Source organism: Ochotona princeps, chromosome 2, assembly GCF_030435755.1.
Source record: "Ochotona princeps isolate mOchPri1 chromosome 2, mOchPri1.hap1, whole genome shotgun sequence".
Classification (NCBI taxonomy): Eukaryota; Metazoa; Chordata; class Mammalia; order Lagomorpha; family Ochotonidae; genus Ochotona; species Ochotona princeps.
The window spans coordinates 64251695-64278495 of NC_080833.1; the positions used below are offsets into that span (position 1 = coordinate 64251695).

At 39.4% G+C, this 26801-nt stretch overlaps 1 protein-coding gene across 1 annotated transcript in view; it reads right to left on the reverse strand.

Moving 5' to 3' along the window:
• PIGK (phosphatidylinositol glycan anchor biosynthesis class K) overlaps nucleotides 1-26801 on the reverse strand; it is a 111627-nt gene that overhangs the window by 12732 nt on the left and 72094 nt on the right. Inside the window, exon 10 of the mRNA XM_058658202.1 lies at nucleotides 14442-14526. Within this exon, the coding sequence (XP_058514185.1) occupies nucleotides 14442-14526 (85 nt within the window). The remainder of the gene's footprint in view (nucleotides 1-14441; nucleotides 14527-26801) is intronic.

Sequence of the window (26801 nt, forward strand, 5' to 3'; positions counted from 1 at the left end):
GAGCCATATGTTAAGGCAGATACTGGAACCAGTGAGGAAAAAAAGCCATGATATTTAGAGCTAATATTATAATTGTACTGAATAACAAGCAAATGATAAAGTACAAATATAATTAAGTAAAATTCTTCTGTGCAAATTCTCTGTTAGAAGGGTTTCTGACTGTTTTCTTTAACAAAAGGTTTACAACGTTCCTTTAAGCAGCAAGCAGCTGTTAGAGGATACTGACATTTAAATCCTCAAATTTGCAGCACATTATTCTGTATTTGATTATGGTCAGTAATAATTACTACAATTTCCAGCAAATTTTAACAGATAGTAGGGGTTGCCGATCTTCACTTAGCCAAGTGATTTCTACAGGTTCCTTATTCTAACTAATCTCTTCCCCAATAATAAAATTGTGCTGTTACATACATTCTTTTAAATTTAGCAGGCAGCATTGAAAAGGGGGAGAGACAGGCGAGGAAACAAGTCAATATTAATCAACAAACAACCTTGCTGAGTGTCAAGAATGGAGCAGGTGCTTAGCATTATGTTCCTATAGTTATATCAACAAACTATATTGAATCTGTTAAAGTGATTAAAATAATTTTAAAATTTATAATATAACTAACAAAAAAGATTAGTAGCCTATTTTACAGAAGAAGAACTACCATCAAAGGGATAAATAAATTGCCCAAAGCAACAAAACTATTAATTAGCAGACTGGTTTGAACCTAGTCTTGATGCACTCCAATGATCGTGCTCTGTCACACCATGTCTTCCTTCAGACAGAATTTTGAAAAGGTAAGAAATAATTTCATTTTAAAACATTTAGAACAGGGAAGAGAGCACAACACAACTACATTTTACACAGACCCCCCAAACAAATCACCAAAACACCAAGGATGAGTAATACTTATTGTCAGCTGTATGGCTATTTCTAACATTGGTAAAAAATTCAGGGAAAAATTAAATTGGCAAAACTCAGATTCCAACTCCTTGATTTTAGGCAGAAATTTTATAATTTCTATAATACGGTCTCCCAAGAGAATCACAAAACTTTCCAGTGTAAAGTCTGAGGACTGAAATATTCTCTTCTAAGATACATAGTTTGAAGAACAAATGAGTAAGTATCTCTGTACTTCTATGAAACCACTCTTGGGAGAAGCAGGTAATCTCAGTCAAAATAACTTTTTAAAATTCTGGTCACCTCAGTAATAAAGATCACAAACTAAATACTTTTTAAAATATAGTTTGACAGGTTGTTTCTGAAACAAAAAAATAACTTTGAGCCACTGAAATTTTTATAAAAATGTCTAACACACTTGTGCAAGAAAAATGTTTCTTGTATTCTACTTACGGAATCAATGACAAAGATCTGAAACAGTCCTTTTCTTTTCTTTTTTTTTCTTTTTCTGTTACCAAGCCTTGTTGGGTTAGATGGGAAAGTCCCCGGGGACACAGGAGGGTGCCCACGACCACCTCTACCCTGGGGTCCCCACCTCGGGCTCTCACCCGACTCTCCCAGTGGCAGTGAAACAGTCCTTTTCCACTTCTATCCCAATTCAAGATGGTTAGCTTTAAAGACTATTAGAATAATTATTTAAAGCAGAAACAGTAAACTAAGTCTGCCAAGAGAGAAATAAGAAGTCTGCGATCTCTAAAAATTTAATAGTTTAAGTGTTGATTAAATCTAGCACTCTATCACAAATTTGAATAATTTTAATCATAGTAGGGGGCAATTTAGCAGAAGGAAAAACTTTTAATTAGTGCCTAACATGTCCATTTATAATCACTTCATGTCTTTCCAGCACTGCTATAGATGGAATAACACTTCCTACAAGTAAACATGTCTAATTACTTCACAAGATTAAGATACATATTGGCACATTTCAAACTAGAAAGCCCTTAATTAATAAAAACTAGGTAACATGAACATTATTCTTTTTTCACTCAATGCCAATAAACTTGGGATATAGAACTGGTAAATAAAACAGACATATAAACAGAACTTTGAAAGTAAATATACTGATTAAATACTGATAAATACATTTGGATGTACAATGAAGAAAATTTTAAAAAATAGAAAACTGGTTATCTAAAAATTATCAGAAATTGTACCGTGAGTCAAGTGAAAAACTAATATGCAGTTACCTATCAAATATGATTATTACCATGAGTAAAAGCTAACACTCTATGTTAAAAATCTGTAAATAAAGACATTGATTCTACTAACATAAAATATGACTTTTCTGACATGAATATATCAGCTGGAAAGTAAATGATAATTGCTATTCTTATCAAGATGCTCATTAATATAATTTCAGGTCAATTCACATAACAACTTAAATAACTTCTGGTCAAACAGTTTCGATTTGCTACAACTAAGTTCCCGAGCACTGCCAAGCACAAAGTATGATACTGAAGGGTCTAGGACCTGGTTTCTTTTGTTTTTTTTTTTTTTAATTTATTTTTTTATTCGTTAATTACATTCTATTATGTGACACAGTTTCATAGGTACTTGGATTCTCCCCACCCCTCCCCAAACCCTCCCACCATGGTGGATTCCTCCACCTTGTTGCATAACCACAGTTCAAGTTCAGTTGAAATTCCCCCATTGCAAGCATATACTAAACATAGAGTCCAGCATCTTATTGTCCAGTCAAGTTCAACGGCTTCTTAGGTATACCCTGTCTGGTCTGAAGGCAGAGCCAGCAGAGTATCATCCCGTTCAATTAAAAGCTCCAACATACCATCAGCAAAAATTTACATCATTATGGAATTAACTGACATAGTATTGACTAACCAATATGTTAAAAAAAAAAAAAGACTGCAAGTTCTTAACCACATCCTGTGACTTCTTCATTGACATTTCAATTTTAGTTTATACACAACATATAACATACATAACATAACATGTTATATATAACATCACTCCTATGTTCATAGCAGCACAATCAGTAATTGCAAAAACATGGAAGCAACCAAAATGCCCATCAGCAGAGGATTGGATAAGAAAGCTATGGTTCATCTACTCCATGGAATACTACTCAGCTATTAAAAAAACACAAAATGCAGTTCTTTGTGGCCAAATGGGCCCAACTGGAAAGCATAATGCTAAGGGAAATGAGCCAATCCCAAAAGGTTAAATACCACATGTTTGCCTTAATTTAAGATGATAGGACCTGTTTTAATGTGTACATTTCCAGTTGCTCCGTTCAGACAAAAAGAGATCCCCAAGAGATTTATTTGCTTCTTTTTCTACTAGTACTAATTCTTCTTTTTCTTAAAAAAAAAAAGAAAAAGAAAAAGAAAAAAAATTAACAGAAAATGTAGCAAGACAGAAAAAACAAAAACAAAAACAGTGAAAGAGTTCTAGTCCATTAGTTCATTCCCCAAATGCTTGCAATGACCAAAACTAACCTCGGCCAAGTCAGGGACCTGGGAATGCAACACACATCTTCCGCCTTGGTGATACTGACTCAACTATTTCAGCCATCACCTGCTGCCTTTGCGTGTGTGCAACAAAAGGATACTGGACCTGGGCGTGGAGCCAGGTTTACTTCTAGACACTCTGTTGGAAGATGGGTACATCCAAAGCAGTGTCCACTCCACAAGTACTTCTATAACTATCGTAGTGGATCTCTGGGTTTGACTGACGGCAAGCTTATCTCCGTGATTGTACAAGGATCACAACTGATAAGAGCAACAATGTGTTTTCCTACCTTTTCCTTTAAAATGTTAGCTTACCTATTGCACTATAAATAATAATTTTCATATTAGAAGCAAAGAATGTACCAGGTAAGAACAAGTTGGTTCTGTCTTCCTCACTATATAATGTTCTTTGTCCCTGCTTGTGGTTTCTCTACTTTAGAAGTTGATGTGGGCCAGCACTGTGGCAATGGGTACATTTTCTGCCTATGGCTCCAGCATCCTGTATGGACACCAGTTTGAATCCCAGCTGCTCTACTTCCTATTCAGGTCCCTTTCAAAGGCCTGGAAAAGCAATGGAAGACAGCCTAACTGCTTACACTCCTGGAAAGCTTCTGGTCCTGACATTAGATCAGCTCAGCTTTGGCTGTTTCAGCCACCTAAAGTAAATAAAAGGATGAAAGGACACCCCTCCCTTGCCTTACTCTCCCCTCTCCTGTCCTGTAACCTCTTGCCTTTCAAGTAAATAAACCTGTTAATAACTAAATACAAAAAAAACACAAGTTGGCACAAATACACAGCTAGAGAATGAGTGTCATTTTTCTCTTTCTTGAATCTGGAGAAGTATACATCTCATTTCCACTATTTACTTCAACCACAAAGTTAAATTTTACTTAAAAACCAACAAGCCTCTACCAAAGCACACTCATGTCACCAATGTTATGATCTATACTTCAAAAACTTAATACACTTGAAGCCATGTGGCATGTTTTGGAATCATTAAATATAAAACATATTTTTATAGCTAAAACATTAACAACAAAGACTTATAAAAGATCCAAATTCAATTTATAACTGCCATTATGATTCTATAATGTTTCAAAGAAAATCTATTTAAATATCTATTTTAGTAAGTCTTTACTATCTGTAAAACTATAAGGGAAATATTTCTAATATACTCTGTCAAGAAGCACTAAAAACTTCATAAAGCCTTTTGTCTTGGTAATTAAGATGAAGTTGTAATACAAAGGGATTAGAGTTAATTAACACGTATCTGTTTCATAATTTTTAAATTCATATTTAGTTGTTTACATACTTGAGAAGGATGAACACCCATGTGGGCATTCAGTTGGGGGGAAGGGTCGAAATATGGAGGAAGGTGGGTGGGACAAATGTTTCCATTTTTTTCCTACTGTATCTGCAGCAGGGAAAGGAGAAAGCAGCCACTCTTTGCTATCAAACTACACTAGCATCCATTGCTGCAGGGCAGTCATTTAATGACAAGTTAGAAATCCCCATGTGGGGGAGGGAGTGGTTTTGACACTAATGACACATCATCGGCTTCGTTGCACTAGTGTTGAGAAAATCTTTCCAAGGGCTACTAGCTGACTAAGTCCACCTTAATGTATCCACAGACACAGACACTTGCTGCAAAGCTTGGTTAGGAGAGTGGTCCAACCTGTTCTGCTTTTTATCCTCTGACCAGGTAGGATTCTAAGGTCCTCTGCTTACACAGATGAGCTGGCTGCCTGCCCCACGAGTGTATCTGGGCATGTGGTGCATTGCTTAGGCATCAACAACTAAAGAGGCCGTTTTTTTTTTTTAACATTTATTAATTTTTACTGCAAAGTCAAATATACAGAGAGGAGGAGAGACAAAAAGGAAGATCTTCTGTCCGATGAGTCACACCCCAAGTGACCGCAATGTCCAGAGCTGCACTGATCTGAAGCCAGGAGCCAGGAACTTCTTCTGGGTCTTCCACGTGGGTGCCGAATTCCAAAACTTTAGGTTGTCCTTGACTCCTTTCCCAGACCACAAGCAGGGAACTGGATGGGAAGCGGGACTGCCGGGATTAGAACTGGCACCCATATGGGATTCTGGCAGATTCAAAGCAAGGATTTTTAGCCACCAGGCCACTGCGATGGGCCCAAAAGTCCAGCTTTAATATATGCACTCCAAGATCCAAAAACATACCTCATGATTTTCCCTATGGCTGGGTTTGGGACCAGTGATCTAGTTGGAGATTCCCTCAAAAAACTTTATCTTGGGCCTGACGGTGTGGCCTAGCAGCTAAAATCCTCACCTTGAATGCCTTGGGTTCCCATATGGGCTGCCGGTTCTAATCCCGGCAGCTCCACTTCCCATCCAGCTCCCTGCTTGTGGCCTGGGAAAGCAGTCGAGGATGGCCCAAAGCTTTGGGACCCTGCACCCGCATGGGAGACCTGTAAGAGGTTCCCGGTTCCCGGCTTCGGATTGGCACAGCACTGGCCATTGCGGCTCACTTGGGGAGAGAATCATTGGACGGAAGATCTTCCTCTCTGTCTCTCCTCCTCTCTGTATATCTGACTTTGTAATAAAGCAAATCTTTAAAAAAAAATGAATAAAATAAAATAAGAAACTTTATCTGGAGTAGCCTCAGATTTGTTTCTGTGTGAACCAGTGACTGCAGGGTCAGGTTTGGTTGGTCACCTGCACCAGCCAATGTGCATACTGGTAGATGCAGCTGACTGGTCTATTTTACCTCCTGCCCTATCTCACATGTGAACTGATGGGTGCTGCCACCTAGCCCAGCCCAGCCCAGCCCAACTGCCCACAGGCACAGTCTTCAAATACACCAGTAGCTGCTACAGCCTAATTGGGTTGACCTCCAATAACTCCTACCAGGCTGCCCCCAGCACTGGTTTTTATGTGTGCTGGCATGTGATGAAGCCTAGCCAGGTCTCTCCTGCATCCTGTCTGACTCCCATTACACCCATGGGTTCTGCAGCTAAGCTCAGTCTGCTCCAACCACAGACCCAGCCCACATCTACACTGACAGGTGCTGCTGCCTTGGCCAGCCTGGCCCACCCCTAGTCCAGACTCTATTTTCACAGTGGGAAAGAGTGTCTTAACACTAAAAGCAACAGAGCAGTCAAATGTCTAATATTTATTAGGGATGTTTGCTTTTTAAATGTAACAATTTTTAAATTACTTTGACTTGTGAAAAAATACATATTAGTTGTTTCTAAGTATTGATTGTTTAAGTTGTATATAGCTAACTCTAAAAGTACTCAAGGTCTATTCACATAAGTTAATGATCATCAAATTCCTTTGACACTCACTTTCCTTCAAACTTTGAACATTCTATTATGTATTAGGCTGCCCACTATAATGGGGAACAGACTTTAAAAATGGTACAGGTTATCTTCACAAAGCGAATGAATTATATTTTAAACATTCTCTTTCTTATCAGTTTTATGGAACATCTCTGCTTCTCCTTCTCTCTGTAAATCTGCCTTTCAAATAAAAATAAATGAATCTTAAACAATAAAATAAGTCATCTCTTGATAAAATTTTAAATAAGCAAAGCTAATCTTCAGTACTCTTCCTATCATAATTCATACCTACAGCCCTATAAATATCAATTTTTCTCCACTGCATATTGGGGAGCCAAGTGCAACTGCAGGGAAGAAGGAAATCAGAGACAGAAATATAAAGAGGACTAGTTATCTTACATCTGTGAATATATAGTTTCTCCAAAATATAGCCTCAAGCAGCAAGATTATACATCATATCTACTGACATTTCATTTATCAAATTTTATGAGATCAAGGGCTCCCTCATCCTTTGATTGGCAAGTTCAACAGAATTTCAGAACTAACTAAACCACTTGGGCAGAACTCTCAGAGCGTGTGGGTTTATATCAGGTGGCTGTTCCCCAACCTTGGGGACTTGGGTAGTTAGGAGGCTGGGTATGGCTTCTCACCTTGTCTCCCTCCTCGCCCCAGATACAAGAAGAAAATGAAATATAGGAAACAATGATCACATCCACTTTCCCTTAACCCTGAATCCTTCCCACCCTGATCAACAATGTAAATATCATTAAAAATAAAAATTTTAAATCAAAAAAATTCCTTTGGATGAAATTTTAAATGCTCATAAGAAATACAATTTACTAGTTAGAAAAATCAACTATGGAATCAAAGAGACCTAGATAAAAATCCAGATTTGTTACTTACCAAGTAGAAAACCTAGGTAAATTACTTAAACTATTCTTTTAAACTTTAACTATTTTTAAAATTTATGTCTTTTTATTGGAAGATCAGATATACAGAGAGAAGGAGAGACAGGAAGATCTTCCATCCACTGATTCACTCCACAAGTGACCACAATGATCGGTGCTGAGCCAATCCAAAGTCAGGAGCCATAAGCTTCTTCCAGGTCTCCCACGCAGGTGCAGGGTCCCAAGGCTTTGGGCCGTCCTCGACTGCTTTCCCAGGTCACAAGCAGGGAGCTGGATGGGAAGTGAGGCTGTCAGGACACAAACCGGTGCCCATATGGGATCCCAGTGCATGCAAAGCAAGGACTTTAATCGCTAGGCTACCACTTCAACTACTCTGAACCGAATGTACTTGTTCTTGAGAAAAATGGGAATAACTTCTTCAATGATATCAGTTTCTTTTTTTAAAATTTTATTTCACAACAGTTTTTTAATTTAAAAAACACTGCGAGGTAGTAATGCAAAGAGGTATCAATTAATTTCTGATGATGATTAACATCAACTGTCCACATCTGCTTGCAATCCATAACAAAAATGGAATGGAGCAAATAGAGACATTTAAGGGATAGAAAATTTGAGAATTAAATACAATTACATATGAGTATTGAGAAAAACAGGCGGGAGGGGAGAAGGGAAGGAAAAGAATGGGAGGAAGAGAAACAAGAGGGAGATTAAAAGGAAGGATGGTAAGAACTCCCATATCTGCCTCAGAAATATCAATTATTCTCATTTTTTAAAATCTTCATAAATTCATTGAAAATAGTATTTGCTTTTATTTACAAATAGTAATGACTGATAAGGTTCATATTTTTTACTTCTAATACTGGAATCCAATATGTGAGAGAGTAGTACAATGACAAATTTATGGAGGGTCAATATTTTTCCAACTTAAACTTGATAAAATATCATCATTGAAATTTTGATCACTATTATACAACAGATTTACAGTTTCAATTATTCTTTGAGAATATCACTTTTGGAAGTGATTGCTATAAATTATAATATGAAAGTTCAGATTAACTTGCATTAATTTTAAAATATATCTCAATTGATAAAAGAATATCAGCTCACAGCCTTCAAACAGTTCGTTGTTATTTGCCTAACAATCTAAATGAAAACAGATGAATGGTATCATATTTTTCATTATATTTCACTTTTAAAGTAGCTGTTTTTAGGGAAAACTCAACTCTGTCATTACTGGAGAGAGAGAGTGATCCACATTCGGCATCCTTTTGATGAGCTTCCAGATAGCAACAACTCAATAGCCATTCAATAGCCACATTTTTCAAAAGAAGGTGTCAGAGACTTTCTATTTGATAGGCAGTTCATTCAACTCTTAGTAATGTTTAGTTATAATGGGGTAGGCATTATTCAAATTGAGAAACATTAGAATGCCAAAAGAGCTATAGTAGAACAAAATAAAAAAAACAGTAATTGTACATAAGGACAAGAAAACTCATAATGTTTCTCAACCCATGTCACATCATGACAGGAACAAAACTGCAGTCAAATACAAAATTTTTAAAAGTTGAAAAGTGAGAAGAGATTTTCAATTTTATATATTCTGAAACACCACACTTCTAAAGTTAACAGGCTAGATTTTATATAAATAAAAGTTTCTAAGAGTACACATAGCTAATAATTGTCTGTAGTATACTGTGGTTCTGTGAGCAGATACAGCAATTACTTGTACCTCAGTGGAAGTTGGCATTGTCCTACATGGAAAGCAGGGAGTTTGGACAAGGTGAGGGTACCTTTTGGAGTCACAGTGGCTGAGGGAATGCTATTGGCAGCAAGTGTTTGGAAAGATCATGGATGCTAGATATCCTGTAATGCACCTAACAGGTCTACACAATGGAATGACAGCCCTCATAAATTTCAATAATATCCCCCAAACCAGACAACTGATATACTAGGATACTACATGAATGGATTAAACCAGAAAACAAAATCTTCAGGACTAAAAAAGTATAACAGTAGCAACTAGACTGTGCAAGAAATCTAGATTTTAAGTGTTTCCACCAGGAAACTCTGGCCTTCTTTCCAAAAAACTAAATCTGTAATGGACAGATATGTAGCTTGTCAAATGTAACAGTAATATTATACTATATCACACCACATGCACTGCGTAGAGATGCAATTAAAGATAGAAATCTTAGGATTGCTACAATGGCTCTAATGTCTAACCCTCCACCTCCAAGCATGACATGCCACCTCGGAGCTGGTTCGTGCCCCAGCTGCTCTGCTTCCCATCCAGCTCCCTGCTTAGGGCCAGGGAAAGCAGAAGAGGATGACCCAAAGCCTTGGGACCCTATACCTGTGTGGGGGACCCAGAAGAGGCTCAAGGCTTCTGGCTCCCGGATTTGGGCTGGCTTAGCTCTGGCCATCGAAGCCACCTGCAGAGTGAAGCAGCAGATGGAAGATCTTTCTCTCTATAACTCTTTCTCTCTTAAATCTGCATTTCTAATACAAATAAATAAATCTTGAAAAAAGGAAGTCTTTCAATCTACTAATGTTGTCAAAAACGATTTATGAGAAATCTTATCATTTAAATAACGGGATCCAGAAAATTCCTGGAATATGGTTTTAAAATACACAAAGAAAAACAGTATATAATATTCTATGTTGAAGAAACTTATTCTAGTACATTAAGTTTTAAAAGATTAAATACGTTTGTGGGTTTTGTTTCATAGAGCTTTTGTCTTACTGGACAGGGCTGAATCAGCAAAGATGGAACTGTCTCATGATGCTCAGTCCAAGAATTTAATCCCTCACATATTTTAAACCTCCAGTAAGCATCTACCAAAGGATCCCTAATCAAGTTTTTTTGTTTGTTTGTTTTGTCTGTTTCTTTTAGTTTTTAGAAACTTGCTCCCAGGGGACATGGTCATGGGTAGTAGGCTAAGCTTCTAAGTGCCTACCTGCAGTGCTGGCATCCCATATGGACGCTGGTTTGTGTGCTGGCTGTTTCACTTACTATTGTGTAAGTTCCCTGCTTATGGCCTGGGAGATCAGCAGAAGATGGCCCAAGCACTTGGTACCCTCTACCTAACTGGTTCCAATTCTGTGTTTTTCTGAAAATTCAGAAAGACTATCAATTTTATTTAGCTTGTATCTGGCTATCTCACCAGGTTACCTTGTAATTCTCATATGTAAAATTCAATCTCTTAAGTTTCCTACATATACAATCATATTTTCTAGGATAAATCATTTGGCAATACATACAGAAACCATGATAATTCTAACTAGCTCCATATTGTAAAAATTTTTTTTAAATATTTATTTATTTGTATTAAAAAGGCAGATTTACAGAGAGAAGAGACAAAGAGTAAGATCTTCCATCTGCTGGTTCACTCCCCAAGTGGCTGCAACACCGGAGCTGAGCCAATCAGAAGTCAGGAGCTTCTTCTGGATCTCCCACACAGGTGCAGGATCCCAAGGCTTTGGGCCGTCCTCTACTACTTTCCCAGGCCACAAGCAGGGAGCTGGATGGAAAGTGGAGCAGCTGGGACACAAACCAGCACCCACGTGAGATCCTGGTGCACACAAGGTGAGTGACTAAAGTCACTAGGCTACCGCACTAGGCATACAAAAAATAACTTAAGCATCACAACAAAAAAAAATGAATCCTTCAAGAGACTGAGATTCACTCCTCTGTTGCTCTGTCCCTTGCCCTTCTCTCAGTCTTCATCTCGCCTGTAACTTCTAAACTGTGCCAGCAGTGAGTGTGCTGAAAGAGGTGGTGACTCTCACTTTTAAGGCATCATTAAAAATGCATATATAGGACCTGGAGCGGTAGCCTAGTGACTGAAGTCCTCGCCTTGCACATGCCAGGATCCTACATGGGCACCAGTTCATATCCCAGCAACCCTGCATCCCATCCAGCTCCCTACTTGTGGCCTGGGAAAGCACTAGTGGATGGCCCAATGCCTTGGGACTCTGCACCTGCCTGGAGACCCAGAAAAGACTCCGGGCTTCTGGCATCAGATCTGTGCAGCTCTGGCCGTTGTGGCCACTTGCGGAGTGAATTATCGGATGGAAGATCATCCTCTCTGTCTCTTCTCCTTCTCTGTGCATATCTGACGTTACAATAACAATAATAATAATTATAATAATAATAAAAAGAACACATGTATATCCATTCAGACACATGCAAACATGGCATAAGGCGAGTTGTTGAAAGAAATGCCAAGAAATCAAGACTGTCCAGATTTTTAAGTAGGAAATAAGAGATTTATATGTAACTTCAAATGGAAATAATAAGTTCTATACAATATGAGATAGTCAATGCATAATACAAGATTTTTTCTCATAAAAATACAGTTGGAGGGCAGCATTTGGCCTGGCAGTCAGGATGCCTTCATCCCACATCAGAGTGCCTGGGTATGGGTCCTGGCTCTGCTCCTGACTCCTCCTTCCCACCACTGTGCTATCTTAGAGCTATTGTTCAATGACAAGTAGCTGAACCTTTGCTACACATGGGGGAGGCCTGTACTGGGTTCCTGCCTTCTGCCTTTCAGCTGACCAACACCAGTCACTGTAAGCATTCGGTGAATGAACCAACAAAGGAGAGCTCTCTGTCTCTCTGTGTCTCTTTCTCTCTGCTGTGAAACAAATAAATATTTCAGAAATAGAGTTACACGTGAGGTTGCATATGTACTACAATAATGCTAATGATCATATACAAGTGTAAAAAGCTTTTATAGAATTGGCTAGATCTAATTGTCATGTGTATTTTAGTCTTAAGGGTGATAATTCATTGATAAGTGATTTTTTTCCAATATTACTGATGTTTCTTAAAAAAACACAAAGGCTGGGGCTAGCACAATGGCTCATTGATTTAGTCCTCGTCTTCCATGCACAAGATCCCATGGGCACCAGTTCCTGTCCCAGCTGCTCCACTTCCCATCCAGCTCCCTGCTTGTGACCTGGGAAAGCAGTCGAGGACGGCCCAAAGCCTTGGGACCCTGCACCCACGTGACAGATGCAGAAGAAGCTCCTGGCTCCTGGCTTTGGACTGGCTTAGCTCTGGCCATGGCAACCACATGGGGAGTGAACCAGTGCCCAGAAAATATTTCTCATTCTCTCCTCTCCGTAAGTCTGCTTTTCCAATAAAAATAAATCTTTTTTTTTTTTAAAGATCACACATAGGACAATCATTATAGTATCTAAGATGCAGCACTATCAAAACAGAGAAATAAAAACAGAAAGGATTAACAATGACCTTTTCCACTATTGTTGGGGAATAGCGTTAATTCCACTCAATACAATTCCTATCAGAAAAAAATTTCTTAAAGATCAAACTTGATAAAACCAAATACCACAGAATTTTAGTTAGGATAATTAAATATTAAATTTAATACAGTTGCTCCTTTGTTTAAAAAAATTACACTCTACAATTTTTAACCAGGTCAACATTTTTCATGTTTAAATTAAAACAATGTATAATAGCAAAATGCAGCTGTTACACAAACCAGGTAGTTACTGGTTCATTCATGCTATAAAAATATTACTGACATTTCATCTGGTCAACCATCTTAAAGGTTAATTTTTGTTCTGCTTTCAGATTTTACTCTAGGCAAAGTGTTCTGGGAAGATCCTATTTGCCTATTCTGAACAAACCACAAACTGTTTCATTGCTCACTCTTACTGTTAAGAACATATTGACTTGCTGCCTGCTCTGCTATTTAATTCATTTATGCTGAGAGTCAGCCATGAAGACAGAATTTTAAATGTGACATTTGCAGACTCTTAGGTCATTTAAGCTCCAACAACACTAGGGAATTCCTGGCATATAAACTGGACCTGATTATCAAGCAAGATGAGCTTCCTAAAGAAGCAAACTTCTGACTGTTTTTTGGTAATTTCTCACAAAATTTTAATACTAAATTTAATGTTGATAAAAAGCTCTAGATACCGAACATTTGAAAGTAAAAGCTTCTATTTCTTGTAATAAGCTCAAACTAGGACTCCATCCAATAGATCTATGTCAGCTAAATACATTTTTTATTGAAAGTGACAAATGGAAAGACTGACAATAAAAATTAACATCAATAACAACTCTAAGAAATTCTGACATAGGAAGGCTTTTAATATTTCCAATCATCTGGAAGGTTCTTCTAGGTCTAAAAACTATAACTCTAGTCAACAAATCATTTAAAATTATTAAATTCTGGCCCAGCAGGGCAGAGGTTCTATGTTGTCAATATTACAGTACAAAGTCTAAGCTTAAATACTTATAACTCTGCCTTTTCTAAGATTATAGTTATCCAGAAGGAATGACAGAGTCATTATAATTGAAAATGAACAAATTGCCCACATGACATTTAGAATTATACTTTACTAGGGCTGATAATGGCGTGAGGTGGAGAAAGCAGGGTAAGACTGTTTTTACATTTTAGCTACTCCAAAAAAATTATACCAAGTAATACTTTTTCAGCTCGTTTTCCTTGTCACCAACAAATACTATATACAATGGTTCAAAATGAAAGTTTTCTGAAATTAAGTATTGTTAAGTAACACACAAAAGATAATTCTGATTTTACCCTGTATTTTATATAAGTAAGAATGTTATTGTTGCACAGCAAGTAGCCTTTTACCACTGTGCTGTAAAAGAGACTCTGAACAGTAATAGGTGGTATCTAAATAGGGGCAGAGGGCCTAGAATGCCTTTCAGCTACAGCACATTGATTCTGAAAAACATAACAAAAGCAATTACTTTTCAAAGATTAAAACTTTTGTTTCTTTCAAAAGAATAACATGGAAAGCAAACCTGGTGTATTATCTGAGCTACGGGAAGTTGTTCAGCATATTTCAAAGGTTCCATTAGTTCCTCATCCATCTGGTCTTCCTTATAGCTGATAAAAAAAAAAAAAGAAATAAAAATCACAAAGCTAAGAAAATGCTATTTTTAAACATGGCAAATATTTAAATACGAAAAATGTGAAATAAATTTAAAATATAAACACTTAATGTAGTATAAGCATTCTCAGATTGTTTCACTCTGATTTAAAAATATTTAAGATCTCTCTGCTCCCCTAGGGTGTTTTTTTATCACAACATTTAAAGGTTTTCACAGGTGGCTCTAGCCACTGTCAAGCCTATCCTCTAAGCAGCGTCTTCCATATGTCCTGGCCTATTGCTGGCCATATCCAAATACTGGCCTGCCCTAAGCAGGTCATATACCAACTCAAGACGCTCTTACTTTCCCCATGCTGTTACATTTGTTTGATCCAAACACTAATTCTCTTGTTTACTTTAAAAAAAAACTTAATTTATTAATTTACTTAGAACTTCCCATCCACTGATTCACTCCCAAAATGTCTGCAAAGGCCAAGGCTAGGCCAAGCTGAAGCTGCTGTTGGCACTGGCAGGCAGGATCCCCATCTGGGGCTCACTCATGGCTGGTAGGGCCACGGCTGCTGCAGTACGACCTGCTGCATCCTAGAGTGTACAGGGAAGCTGGGATCAGGAGCAGGGCCAGAACTCAAATCCCAATTCTCTGGCTGACTTTAGAAGCACTCAACTCAGCTTCTTTTTTTTTATATACATTTATTATTGTTATTATTTTATAATACAGTTTCATACTCCCTTATCTCCTCCCCAGTTCCCTCCAACCCAGTTCCGCTATATTATTACTAACATAAAGTTCTTCATACTCAGTCATATGTCCATCATTGTGGGCATGGACAATGGCAGAGAGTCCAGAATCCTATTGTCAAGATATAGTAAACAGTTTCATTGTAACTCCATCTCTCTCTGAAAGTAGAAATGCATGCCACACTACATCCTCACATCTGAATATTAGTCTCCATTTCACAGCTACCATACATCCCCTTAAATGAAAAGTCATGATTCAAAATCAACAACAGAAAGAAAAATAGAAATTTACAATGCCTGTAGTTAAATGACCTGTTACTAGATATGGCAGTCTCCATTACACAGCTACTATACATCCCCTTAAATGAAGAGCCACAAAACAAAATCAACATCCGGGAGAAAAAAGAAATTAACAACATCAAGAAGTTAAATAAATGACTAATGTATAGCTGAAGAAATGAAAATCAAGAACCTTCTTGAAGAAAATGATGCCACTGCATGATCTACAAGTCATTGAATGATTTAATCAGAAGAAAGTGTTTTGAAGAGATGAAACTGACAGAAAATAACAAAACCCATTTGATATAGTTTCTGCTGATCTGAGTTGAAGTGAGTCTCCTCCAGCCAATAAACAGATGGGTTTTGATTTTTAATCCAAACTACTACGCTATGACATTTGATTGAGCTTAAGCCATTTACATTCAGAGTTTAATATACATGGGTGGTACTTTGGTCCTCTCATTTTAGGAATGGGTTGTTCATTGGTTTAGTCTTCTGTTGTCATTTTCGTGGGATGTTCTTCCCATTTGCCTTTGGTTTGGGTAGGTGCTATTCCTTTGCTCCTTTGCAGGGGAGTTTTCGGGAATATTCATTGTGCCTTTGTCTCTTCTTTTGCTCTTGATCATTGTACTTCTGGTTAGCAGAGTCTTCTCCTTTTGGCAGGTTTCCAAGCTGTGTCACCCACAGGTCTACAATGCGATTTTACCTATTGCGGTTGGTACACAACTTTTTCCTTGCAGCAACTTGTGCTACAACCTCCAGCGAGTTCCAGGTCTGGGTTCTTATGTCAGATTTCCACCATGGTCTCCACAGCCCTAGATTCTGGCTCACCACTCTCCACCTCCTGTGATACCGTGCTGAGGCTGCACTGTTGTCTCTGCATCCTTTCTCCCACTTTCAGTTGGAGCAGGTATCAGGATTAGAGAGACACCAGGTGTCCTATATAATTAGGTTGTTGGTGGTGCTGATCTTGTCAGAACCTGTTGGATGTTAGGTCTGGGTGCCGCACGGACCTATTTTGGCTCTTACGATGCCACACTCGGTATTATTTTCCTGCGGGACCAGTGCATTCACGGACATCAGCAAGTTCTCGCGAGATCAGCACATGTGCAGTTCACCATTGTCCCCTGCAGTACCAAAGCTATTGCCACAGTGCCCAAAATGGCGCCTGATGTACAACCACTAAGGTTCTTGATTTGCTGGCCGTCAGATCTGAGGGCTATCCCAGACCTGCCCTGAGTGGAACCTGCAGAATGCCACGTTGCTGCAGTTTACCAAGACAGAAATAAGTTCACTCTCAGCTCAGCGCATGCTCCGTCCTCTCCCTTGCCCTTTCCTCTTTACACAAAATGGCGCCCATTTCAGCTCTAGGGGGCTGACTGGGCTGTGAAATCCACTCTGTTCTCGTACTGCCCATCTGAGATCTGCTGCTGTGTCTGTGCTCCTGGTCAAATCAAATGGACCAGCAGAAAGGACAGTTCTTTGTCTGGGTTCACCTCCCGAGCTCCCAGTGAAAGTTCCTTCCCATCTGGTTGCTGGTGGATTTCTGGCTGCTGTGGAGTTCAGATCGCAGTGCTGGAGTATCAGTCTCTGCAACACCACACCATTGTGTCCACTGCTTTCCTGTGTCTGTCAGTCTCCAGGTACCCCTCAGCTGTTGTTCTGTCCTTTTCTACAACCTGAAATATGTCCTCTCTGCTTCATCCTGATTGAATGTTTTTCCGTCTGTCCTAACGTGTCCTTACCCTATTCCGCCATCTTGATCTCTACTCAGCTTCTTAACCACTGTACAGGAAGTCATCGGGTTTTGGGAGGGGGAATTGGGGGGTAAATATGTTGTGTCTTCCCATCTAGGTACATTGTTTTCACATTCTCAAACATAAAAACCATGTCACATGCCTCACTGTAAACACAATGTTTATCATAAAGACTCAATAAATGTTTGTTGAATGAATACATGAATATATGAATAAAATAAAAGAAAAACAATTTAGAGGTTATTTTACATGGAATACATTTTAAGATCTACACTGAACAGGTGATGTACAGATGACACAATGCATACCTAATACAATAGTAAAGTACAGACGCAAGAACAGAAAAATCTTTTAAAATTTGATATTTTGATAAATATTTTATAGACAAATACATTAAATTTAATAAAATGTTTCAAATTATTAGCTTTTTTGAAATAGTAATTTAATTATAATTTTAAATGTTATTTCTGTTCATTTTCCATTGTTATTCTATTTCAAAACTCTGAACTTCAAATAATGGAAATCCTCTAACTGCTTCACTCTGATCCTTCTTATCTCTGTTATTTCAGTGTCATTTTCTTGAATCTTCCTCATTTCTATTGTTTATATCTCTTACTAAATTTTTAGTAATATCTATCTCCTCTTGGACAGCCTGTAATTTAGTTGTTGTTTCCAAAATGATTTTTGATTTTTCTGTCAATTTCTTTCCCTGAGTCAGTCAGCTCTCATCCATTTTCCTGTTGTCTGCCTATTTAAACTGTAAATTTTTTCATGTCTGACTCCTGGTGTCCTTTTTACAACACAACTGGTTATATCATAGAGGTTATTTGTGTTCAAGTGTTGCATTTCAGTTGCCCTCTCTTCTATTTTTCTTACCTTTTTTGTTTTCACACTGCATGTTTGTGAATGCGTATGTACAGTTTGCTGACAGCCTTGTTCTAGTGTCTGTTTCAGAGCAGTTTTACACAGGTGCCGGCTTCTGTTTCTGTTGAGGAACGCTTGTACTGGCTTTTTCAGAATTAGCTGCAGTAAATTATCTTGTGAATAGGGAGAAGGGAGGTATTTTGGCTTCTTAGATTCCTCAGTTTAACAGCACCCCCTTCTGTGGCTGGAATAAAATGTAGCTTTGACAGAACTTTTACCTTAGGCTGCCTTCTTTCTTTTCATGCCCAATACTGGAAGGTATTCCCAGTCTCACCCTGGCCCACACAAGATACCTTCCATTATGCCAGACAGTGTTTTTGTGTTTTTTCTTTTTTTTAAGATCACTATCTATGGTCATCCTTACTTCCCTAAAGCTAATGCCAAACATGACCAATAAGGAAATACACACACACACACAAGGGATTTTCAAAAAGTTTGTAAAAATGTATGCATATAATAAAAAAGTATAAGTTCAAATATTTTACAGCTAAATATACTTATCATTTAATCCTATTTTCTCATAAAATTTAAAAATTTTCAAATGTTTCAATCTTCTCTAAGATACTTCACTAAGACAGTCTGTTTAAACAATACAGGAATAATCTCTGCATAAGAAAGCTGTGTGTTTCTTATTTAGCTCACTATTTTTAAAAGTGTTTGTAGAACATAAAAATTAGAATTTTTATTCAATTAATGAATTTTAGATCCAATATAATATGATTTTCAAATTCATGGCATAAATAAATACTGTTGGCAAGTGATGAAGCCCCCAAACTCTACACAATCAATCCCCCAACTCCTTTATTTCCTTTATCTTCATAGATTCTCAGTGCTCTCAAAAAATCTTTCTCCCCTGCACTATATAATCACTACCATAATAACACTACAAAATTATTTGCTGTGCCCATACTGAGGTCATCTATGACTCAGAAGAAGTAAAGTTTTATTTTATAATGCTATATTGACACCAGATTACTGGTCTTAAAAATAGCATAACTAATTGCAGGGAAAAGGCCAAAGCTTCTTTCCAAACACTGAACATAAATTCAACAAAGATCTAGCTATGCTAGATACAAACTTGAAATTAAAAACATCAACAGAATTTCAAGACATATCAACTAAAATATTACAAAATTAATAGGAAGAAAATACCTAAATATACCAAAAGCAGGAATTCAACAGTTCATACAGACTTCAACATGACAGATCAAAAGAATTTCTTGAAGCAAAGTATGTCACAGAAACAACAAATTACTGTATTTTTATTTTTTAATTTTACTTTTATTTTTGATGTTTACATAATTGATCAGGATGACCACTGTTTCCATCTTCCCCCCTTTTCCTCCTGTATTTGGGGGAAGACGGGAATATACAAGAGAAGCTGCACTCAGCCTTAATGTCATCCCAGTACCTGTGATTGGGGAATGGCTACCCAATATCCTTCCAGGGTCCCTGATGTGGGGCCTGCTCCAAAATTTCCACTTGGGCCCAGTGGCGTGGCCTAGCAGCTAAAGTCCTCACCTAGAACGCCCCGGGATCCCATATGGGCGCCGGTTCTAATCCCGGCAGCTCCACTTCCCATCCAGCTCCCTGCTTGTGGCCTGGGAAAGCAGTCGAGGACGGCCCAAAGCTTTGGGACCCTGCACCCACGTGGGAGACCCGGAAGACATTCCAGGTTCCCGGCTTCAGATCGGCGCAGCACCAGCCATTGCAGTCACTTGGGGAGTGAATCATCAGACGGAAGATCTTCCTCTCTGTCTCTCCTTTCTGTATATCTGACTTTGTAATACAAATAAATAAATCTTTAAAAAAAAATTTCCACTTGAGTGGTTGTAATAGTTCCGAAATGCTGTTGATCTTGCCAATCCAAGAATGAGGAAATTTTTCCAAGGTCAAGCTGCTGACACTGTCCAACCCAGAGTCTCCGTTCAACCAGATATTTCCTGTCAACGCTTGGCTGAGCTAGTTGAGCCATTTGTTCTGTTCTCCTTTCTCTGCTATGCATCCAGATGTTCTCTGCAGGTCCCAATGGACTGCCATGCTCTCCATATGCATCTGGGCATGCTGTCCACTGCTGCATCCTAGTCCCTGAGGAGGCCCAGTTTTGACATGTGCTCTCTACGGTCAGACCACAGGTTCAATGATTCTCCCCATGCCTGGATTTCTGAGTTCAGTGGTTCAGTTGGCAGGATCCCCAATGAAACCTCGTGTAAGTCGAACCCAGACCCGATTCCTGTGTGTGCTTGCCAGTATGGGGTTAGGCTCAGTCTGTCACACATGTCAGCCTACACATACACTGGTAATCATAATTGCTGGGTCAGTTCTGCCTCCACCCTCTCTTTTACATAAACCAATGGATGCTATGGCCAAGACCAACCCAACACATTTGGCTCTCATGTTCATCAGCCAGGTCCCAGCCCTGGTTCCTGTGCTTGCTAGTATATGCAGCAGACTGGTTCAATATGTCCCACAACCCATTCAATCTTGTATATATCAATGGGTGTTGAATCTTATTAGCTCAACCCAACAGACCCCACTATCCAGCACACACTTATGAGGGTAGGTGCCACTGCCTGTCTAGCCAGCCCTGCCCTCAGCCCTGATTCTTATGCTCACCAATGGGAACTGCAGCATATCAGGCAGGTGTCCAGAGATTACCTAACAGGCCAGTTCCAATCCCAGATCTCGCACTCTCCAGGTGGTTTAGCAGTCTAGTCTGTCAGGACTTGCCCCTCGTTGCAGCATTTGCCAGCTAATGCTGTGGCAAAACCCAACCAGCCAATACCAACTCTGGCCTAGGCATGTGCCAGTGGATATAGTTGGCTAGCCCAGCTTCACTCTCATCCTAGCTCACATCTAGATCAACAGGTTTTGTAGCCCTATGTAGTTTGGTCAGTCCCTACTCCCAGTTCTCAGGCTTACCAGTGGGAGCAGTGTCCCAGCAAGGGAGCCCACACTTTCCCTCTACCAGACTCACACCCTTCCCCCCGGGTCTCACATGTAGTGGTGGGTGCTACAGACCAGTATGGCACAGGCCACCTCACCTTGGCATTTGCCAGCAGGTGCTGTAGCCTGGCTTGATCCAGCCGACCCTCAGTTCCAGCTCTTGTTGGTGGGTGCCACCACCCAGCCTAGACCAGCCAGCTACCAGTCCCAGCCCTAATGTCAACTGGCTGGTGTTGTTGTCCGACCCAGCCTGTCCAGCATCCCATCCTGATTCTCAGATTTGCCAATGGATGTTATGAACTGGCCCAGCCCGGCCTGCCCCCAGACCTGAGCCATACATATGATGATAGGTACTGTGCCCTGGCCTGGCCTGAGATAATCCCAGCCTTGGTTCTTGCACTCACCTGCAGGGACAGCATCCTGATAAAGCAGTTCCCCAAGTTCCTCTATCTGGTTTCCTCATGAGTACCCAGTGAGTGAGTGCTGGAGTCTAGTCCAGTCTGATGCACCCTAGACCCAGTACACACTCAGTTCTCACCCAAGTCCACACCCAAGCCAAGTGACACTGAAATCATGTCCATCTAAGAATGCCATCCCCATTAACATTCTCATGCTCACCAGTGGGAACTGCAACCCAGCCAGGGCATCCACTCAGCCCCCCAACCAGGCTTGTTCCTAGCCACAGATTTTGCTTGTGCCAGTGGTTGCTCTGACCCAGCTTGGCATAGTTCATGGTCCATCTTGGCCTTTGCCATTGATGCTGCAGCCTGATCTGTCCCTGCCCATCCACAGCCCTAACTCTCGTTGAGGGTGCTGCAGCCTATCCCTGTCCATTGCTCTCATTCCTGCCTCATGCAAACCATAGGTGTGATAGCCTAGCCTGGCAAAACCTGCACTCCAGCCTGGTTTCTGCACATGCCAGAGAGCTAAGGTTGGTCTAGCCTCTCTGCCCCCAGATCCCCACCCGCTTCGCCTCTCTGCCCCCAGAACCAACCTCACACTTTGTCTGCCCAGACCAACACCCGGGCCTGAATCACATGCTCACCAGTGGGAGCTATGGCTCACCAGGGGAGTTTCCCAAATCTCCCCCCAGGGGCACTCCCAGACCCAGATCTCACAGGTGCCAGTAGGTGGTTGGTCCTTACCTAGCACAGTCTACAGTGTCAGCCTTTGTGTGCGCTGGTGTCTGTTGCAGCCCAGCCCACCCCACATCCTGTTCTTGGGTGCACTTGTGGGTGCTGCAGCTTGGACCAGCCCGGCCCATTCCCAACCTCAGTATGTATGGGTGTCAGAGGGTTCCATGGTAATTGTTAAGCTCAGAGTGTCACCACTCCCAGCTCTTATGCAAGCCAGCAAAAATTGCAGTTCCAAAAGGGTAGGCCCACATATCTGCCATAGAATCTGTCCCAGGATTGGGTTCTCTTGTCTGCTGGTTAGTGTCACAACCAAATCTAACATTATCCATCTCCTGTTCCAACTCTCACTGATGGGTAATGTGATCTAGCCCTGCCAGGCAGGCTTTAGTGTACGCTGGTGGGTGGTGGTCAGCTGTGAACCATGCTAACTAGCCTAGCTAAGCTTTCCCTCATTGACAGGTGCATCTTCGTAACCCATAAAAGTCCTGTGGCTTCCCCCCTCCAAACAGCTCAGCCTCAGCCCTCTCACTTACTTCAAAGTACGGTGGCTTTGTTGATGGGAGTGCCTCAGAAGTCATTCCTTGCCTTTAACATACTCCCTCAGTGCTCTTCCCACCCACACATCTCCTTACCCCCTCCCTGATCAATCCATGGACCATGCACCTGGGGAGATCCCCAGGCTCACTCTCCCTTCCTGGATGGGAAGTCCCAGGTCTCTCCACACCCCAGCTGGAACCATCCCCTTGCCTCCACAAGCACAGGGATGGGCCTCCTCACCCATGGGCAGCTAGCCCACATGGTAGCCGCTTGCCATCCAAATTACTTTCCTATTAAAATCTTTAGAGAAAGGATAGAATATTATCCGTTCTTAAACTTACTAAATAATTTTCAAGTAGTCACACAATTGACAACAAGTGTTGTGTGCTAAGTTACAAAACTGGAACCCTATGACACATCTAAAAATTTAAATAATTTAAGATAGAAAATAACTCATGTTTACTAATCAAGAAATACAAATATAAAATTCTGTTATAAATCCAGAAAGATTTCAAGAACCATGGAAGGTTATTTCTAGGAAGATAGGTTATACAGCATTGACAAAACAATTTAATGCATCACCTCCTTTCAGATGAAGTTTCCCAAACACCCTGCATCACTATCTTTCACATCATCAAACTAAAGGGTTCTGAGAAAAGATATGAAAATGCAACTACAAGGACTCACTCATTAGCCACTGAGACACACACTGCTACCTTCACACCTGGGAAAGTGAGCCCAATTAGGAAGGACCCTGTGAATGCCATGATGGAATTCTGTTCCCTAAGATTCTGTTGGCTCTGGCTCCTACAGCTATCTAGAATATCTCGGCTGATTAGGGCATGCATGGTAAATTTCTGACCTTGATAAATACCTACTGAGGGGGAATACTATCTATTCAAATCTACCTTATCACAGTGGGCTTAGGTCTTTGCATGTCCACAAATCCTCCTCCCAAAAACAGCATAAAGAGATTGCTGCCCACTGCCTGGTTGGCTAAATCTGTTCTCAGGGGCCCACTCATTGTCCATGTGTGTTTCTCACCCTCACCCTCTTTTTTTTTCTGATAATCTGTTTTCAATAAAACTCTACTATCTCAACCAATTATGTCTTTACCTCGTGGGAGCATAAAGCCCCAAGGATATAACTGTAATCTTGGTTATAACCAAAACCACAAGGAACTTTGACAGCCAGGGGAAAAAAAACATAAGGTGAAATAGAACAAAGGTTAACTACTAAGGTTAACAATTAAGAGAACATACTGGTAGTTTGTAACATAATATAAAAAATGTACACATTAATTTAAAAAAAGGAGAACATCTTTTAAGTAACTCAGTAAAGCTTACATAATAAAGTCTTTGAAAGAAAAGCTCTACTTTTCACTTTGAAGGACTCTGAAAATAAACTCTCGTCTGTAAGCAGTTATAGATGGGCTTTCCAAAAGGTCACCCAATCAGTTACCTTGTAAACACAATGAATGTCTGTGTAGAGTTGAAGCTAAATGATCTGGGTAGCATGACATCTTTCACTAGTCCTAAATCAAAGACACTTTCCAATAGTTGTGATATTTTCTTTTTTTACACTGAAGTTCTTAATCTATTTCTTTTTTTTTCCCTCTGTAGCAAACCAATTCTTCAACATGAACTTTCTTCTTCCTTTCCCCTAATTTTTTATAAAACACTATCTGCCAAATAATGTTATACTTAGGTCTGTTTGGGCTTTATAATCTGTTACACTTATTTTCCTGTGTAGCATTACTTTGGTCACTACAACTTTAAAATAGAGAGATTTAGTAACAGATACAATAAATAACTCTCCTGCGCCACCACTGCCTATATTTCTTAGTCATCTAAATGAACTTAGTTCTTCTCACTCCTAAGCCACTATGCCACAACATCAGCCCCTAACATTTTTTTTATAGTTATCACCATAAAGAAGAACACCTTTTAAAATGTATATCCAAATGGCTTCTGGCTTTTGCCAGTTTTATTCTTCCATATATATATATATAGTATTTCATATATATATATGAAATACTACATATATGTGTAATATTACATATATAATATATGCAATATATGTGCGTAATATTACATATACATGTGTTATGCTGTTTATTTACATATGTTTATATTTATTTACATGTATGTAAATATACACAGAGATATACTATTGAGTTCCAGATGATGATCTTTTACCTAGTAATCCCTTAAACTGTTTTAGTAAACTTAATAATGGCAGATTATTTTAGATTATCTGTTACATTGTTTGTAAACCAGGAGAAAGTTATTTTTCCTCTTCCATAGACTTCCCATCTTATTTATTACCTTACTCTATTCATTGAAACATGTACTGTAATGATGAACCAACGAATCACACTATGTATTTTTATCTTTTCCCTAATGTTCGCTGAAATACTTTTATAGTTTCACTTTAAAGTATAAAGTTTGTTGCTAGTTTTAGGTTCATGTCCTTCATTTAGTTAAGGTAATTCTTTTTTTATTTCTAGTTTATTACATCACAGTGTCCTTTTAAATTTATCCTTGATGATTGACTACTTACTTAAATGGTTTCCTGTATTTAATAAATTATAAATATCTAATTTGCTAATATGCTGAATTATATATATATTTCAAAATTCTGAATCCTTTCTGCAATTTTGACATAATTTTCACTTGTTAATGAAATGCTTATTTATACATTAGATTTGAATTTTATTTGATGTTAACATCCAAAATCATATGTGAGGTTGCCTCTATGTTTTTCATATTCTTCTTATCCAGTTTTTGCAGGGCCTGGTCTCCCAAGGGTTAACTCCACAGCTTAGCTTGTTTCTCAAGGGGTAACAGGATGCACAATCTTGGCCTGATACATTTAGCCCCTGGCTTAACCACAAATTCCTGCTTCCCTGCTTCCTATTTATCAAGATGCCCCCGGCAGAGCTTAGGAGCTCCTTGAGCATTGGAAAAATACTGGGAGGAACTAGAGAGTATAAAAAGGCAGACTGGAGTTCAATAAACGGCATTCTCTTTACAAGAATGACCCACTGCGTGTTGTCTTTTTTGTAACCCTAGTCCCTCCACTTGGCTTGGGGTACACGGTGACGCAGGCGTTGTGGACAGTTTTGTTTCAAAAGACAGGCTGGAAGGCTTTACATATAAAGAAAAGAGCCAGCAAACACAAATTCACTTCTGGCTGCCCTAAAAGCTATCAAGGATGCAATTCACAGAGTCATTTTGTTGCTGCTTTCCAGGCACATTAACAGGAAGCTGGAATTGGAAGTAGCACCCAAACACAAGCTCAGGCACTCCAGTATGGAATGTGAGTATTTCAAGCATTATTTTACTCTCTGCACCAAATGCCCACCCCACTATTTCATTCTGTCCTTTTAAGTATTATCTTTGTCTCATTTCCAGTGATTTTTGTTTTATTTATTTCTCTGTTTTTTGGGAAGGCACAAACAGAAACATCTTTTATCCCCTAGGTTACTCCCCAAAAGCCCACAACAAAGAGGACCAGGCTAGGTCAACACTAGGAGCCAGGGACTCACTCACTCACACGACTAGACTAGCAGTGGCACAATATTTGAGCCACTACCTGTTGCCTCTCAGCATACACCATTAGCAGGAAGATGGCCCTGTGAGTGGAGCTGCTATTCAAATGCAGACACTCTAGCATGAGATGAGGGTGTCCCCCACAGCAACATATCCAAGAAATGATCTCTATATCCTTATCTTGAAGTTGTCTTATGGAAATAGCATGTTTTTTGTTGTTTTCAATTTGTAGGGTCAATTTACTCTTTAGTACAATGTATTAAATGTAATAACTTACACAGCTGAGTTTCTGAGGTTATCTTTTATCCTAATTCCCATAAGTATAAAGCTATTCTTTTCTTCTAAATTAAACAAGCATTTTACTAATCCTTTTTGATCCTCTGTTAAATTGAAAGATATA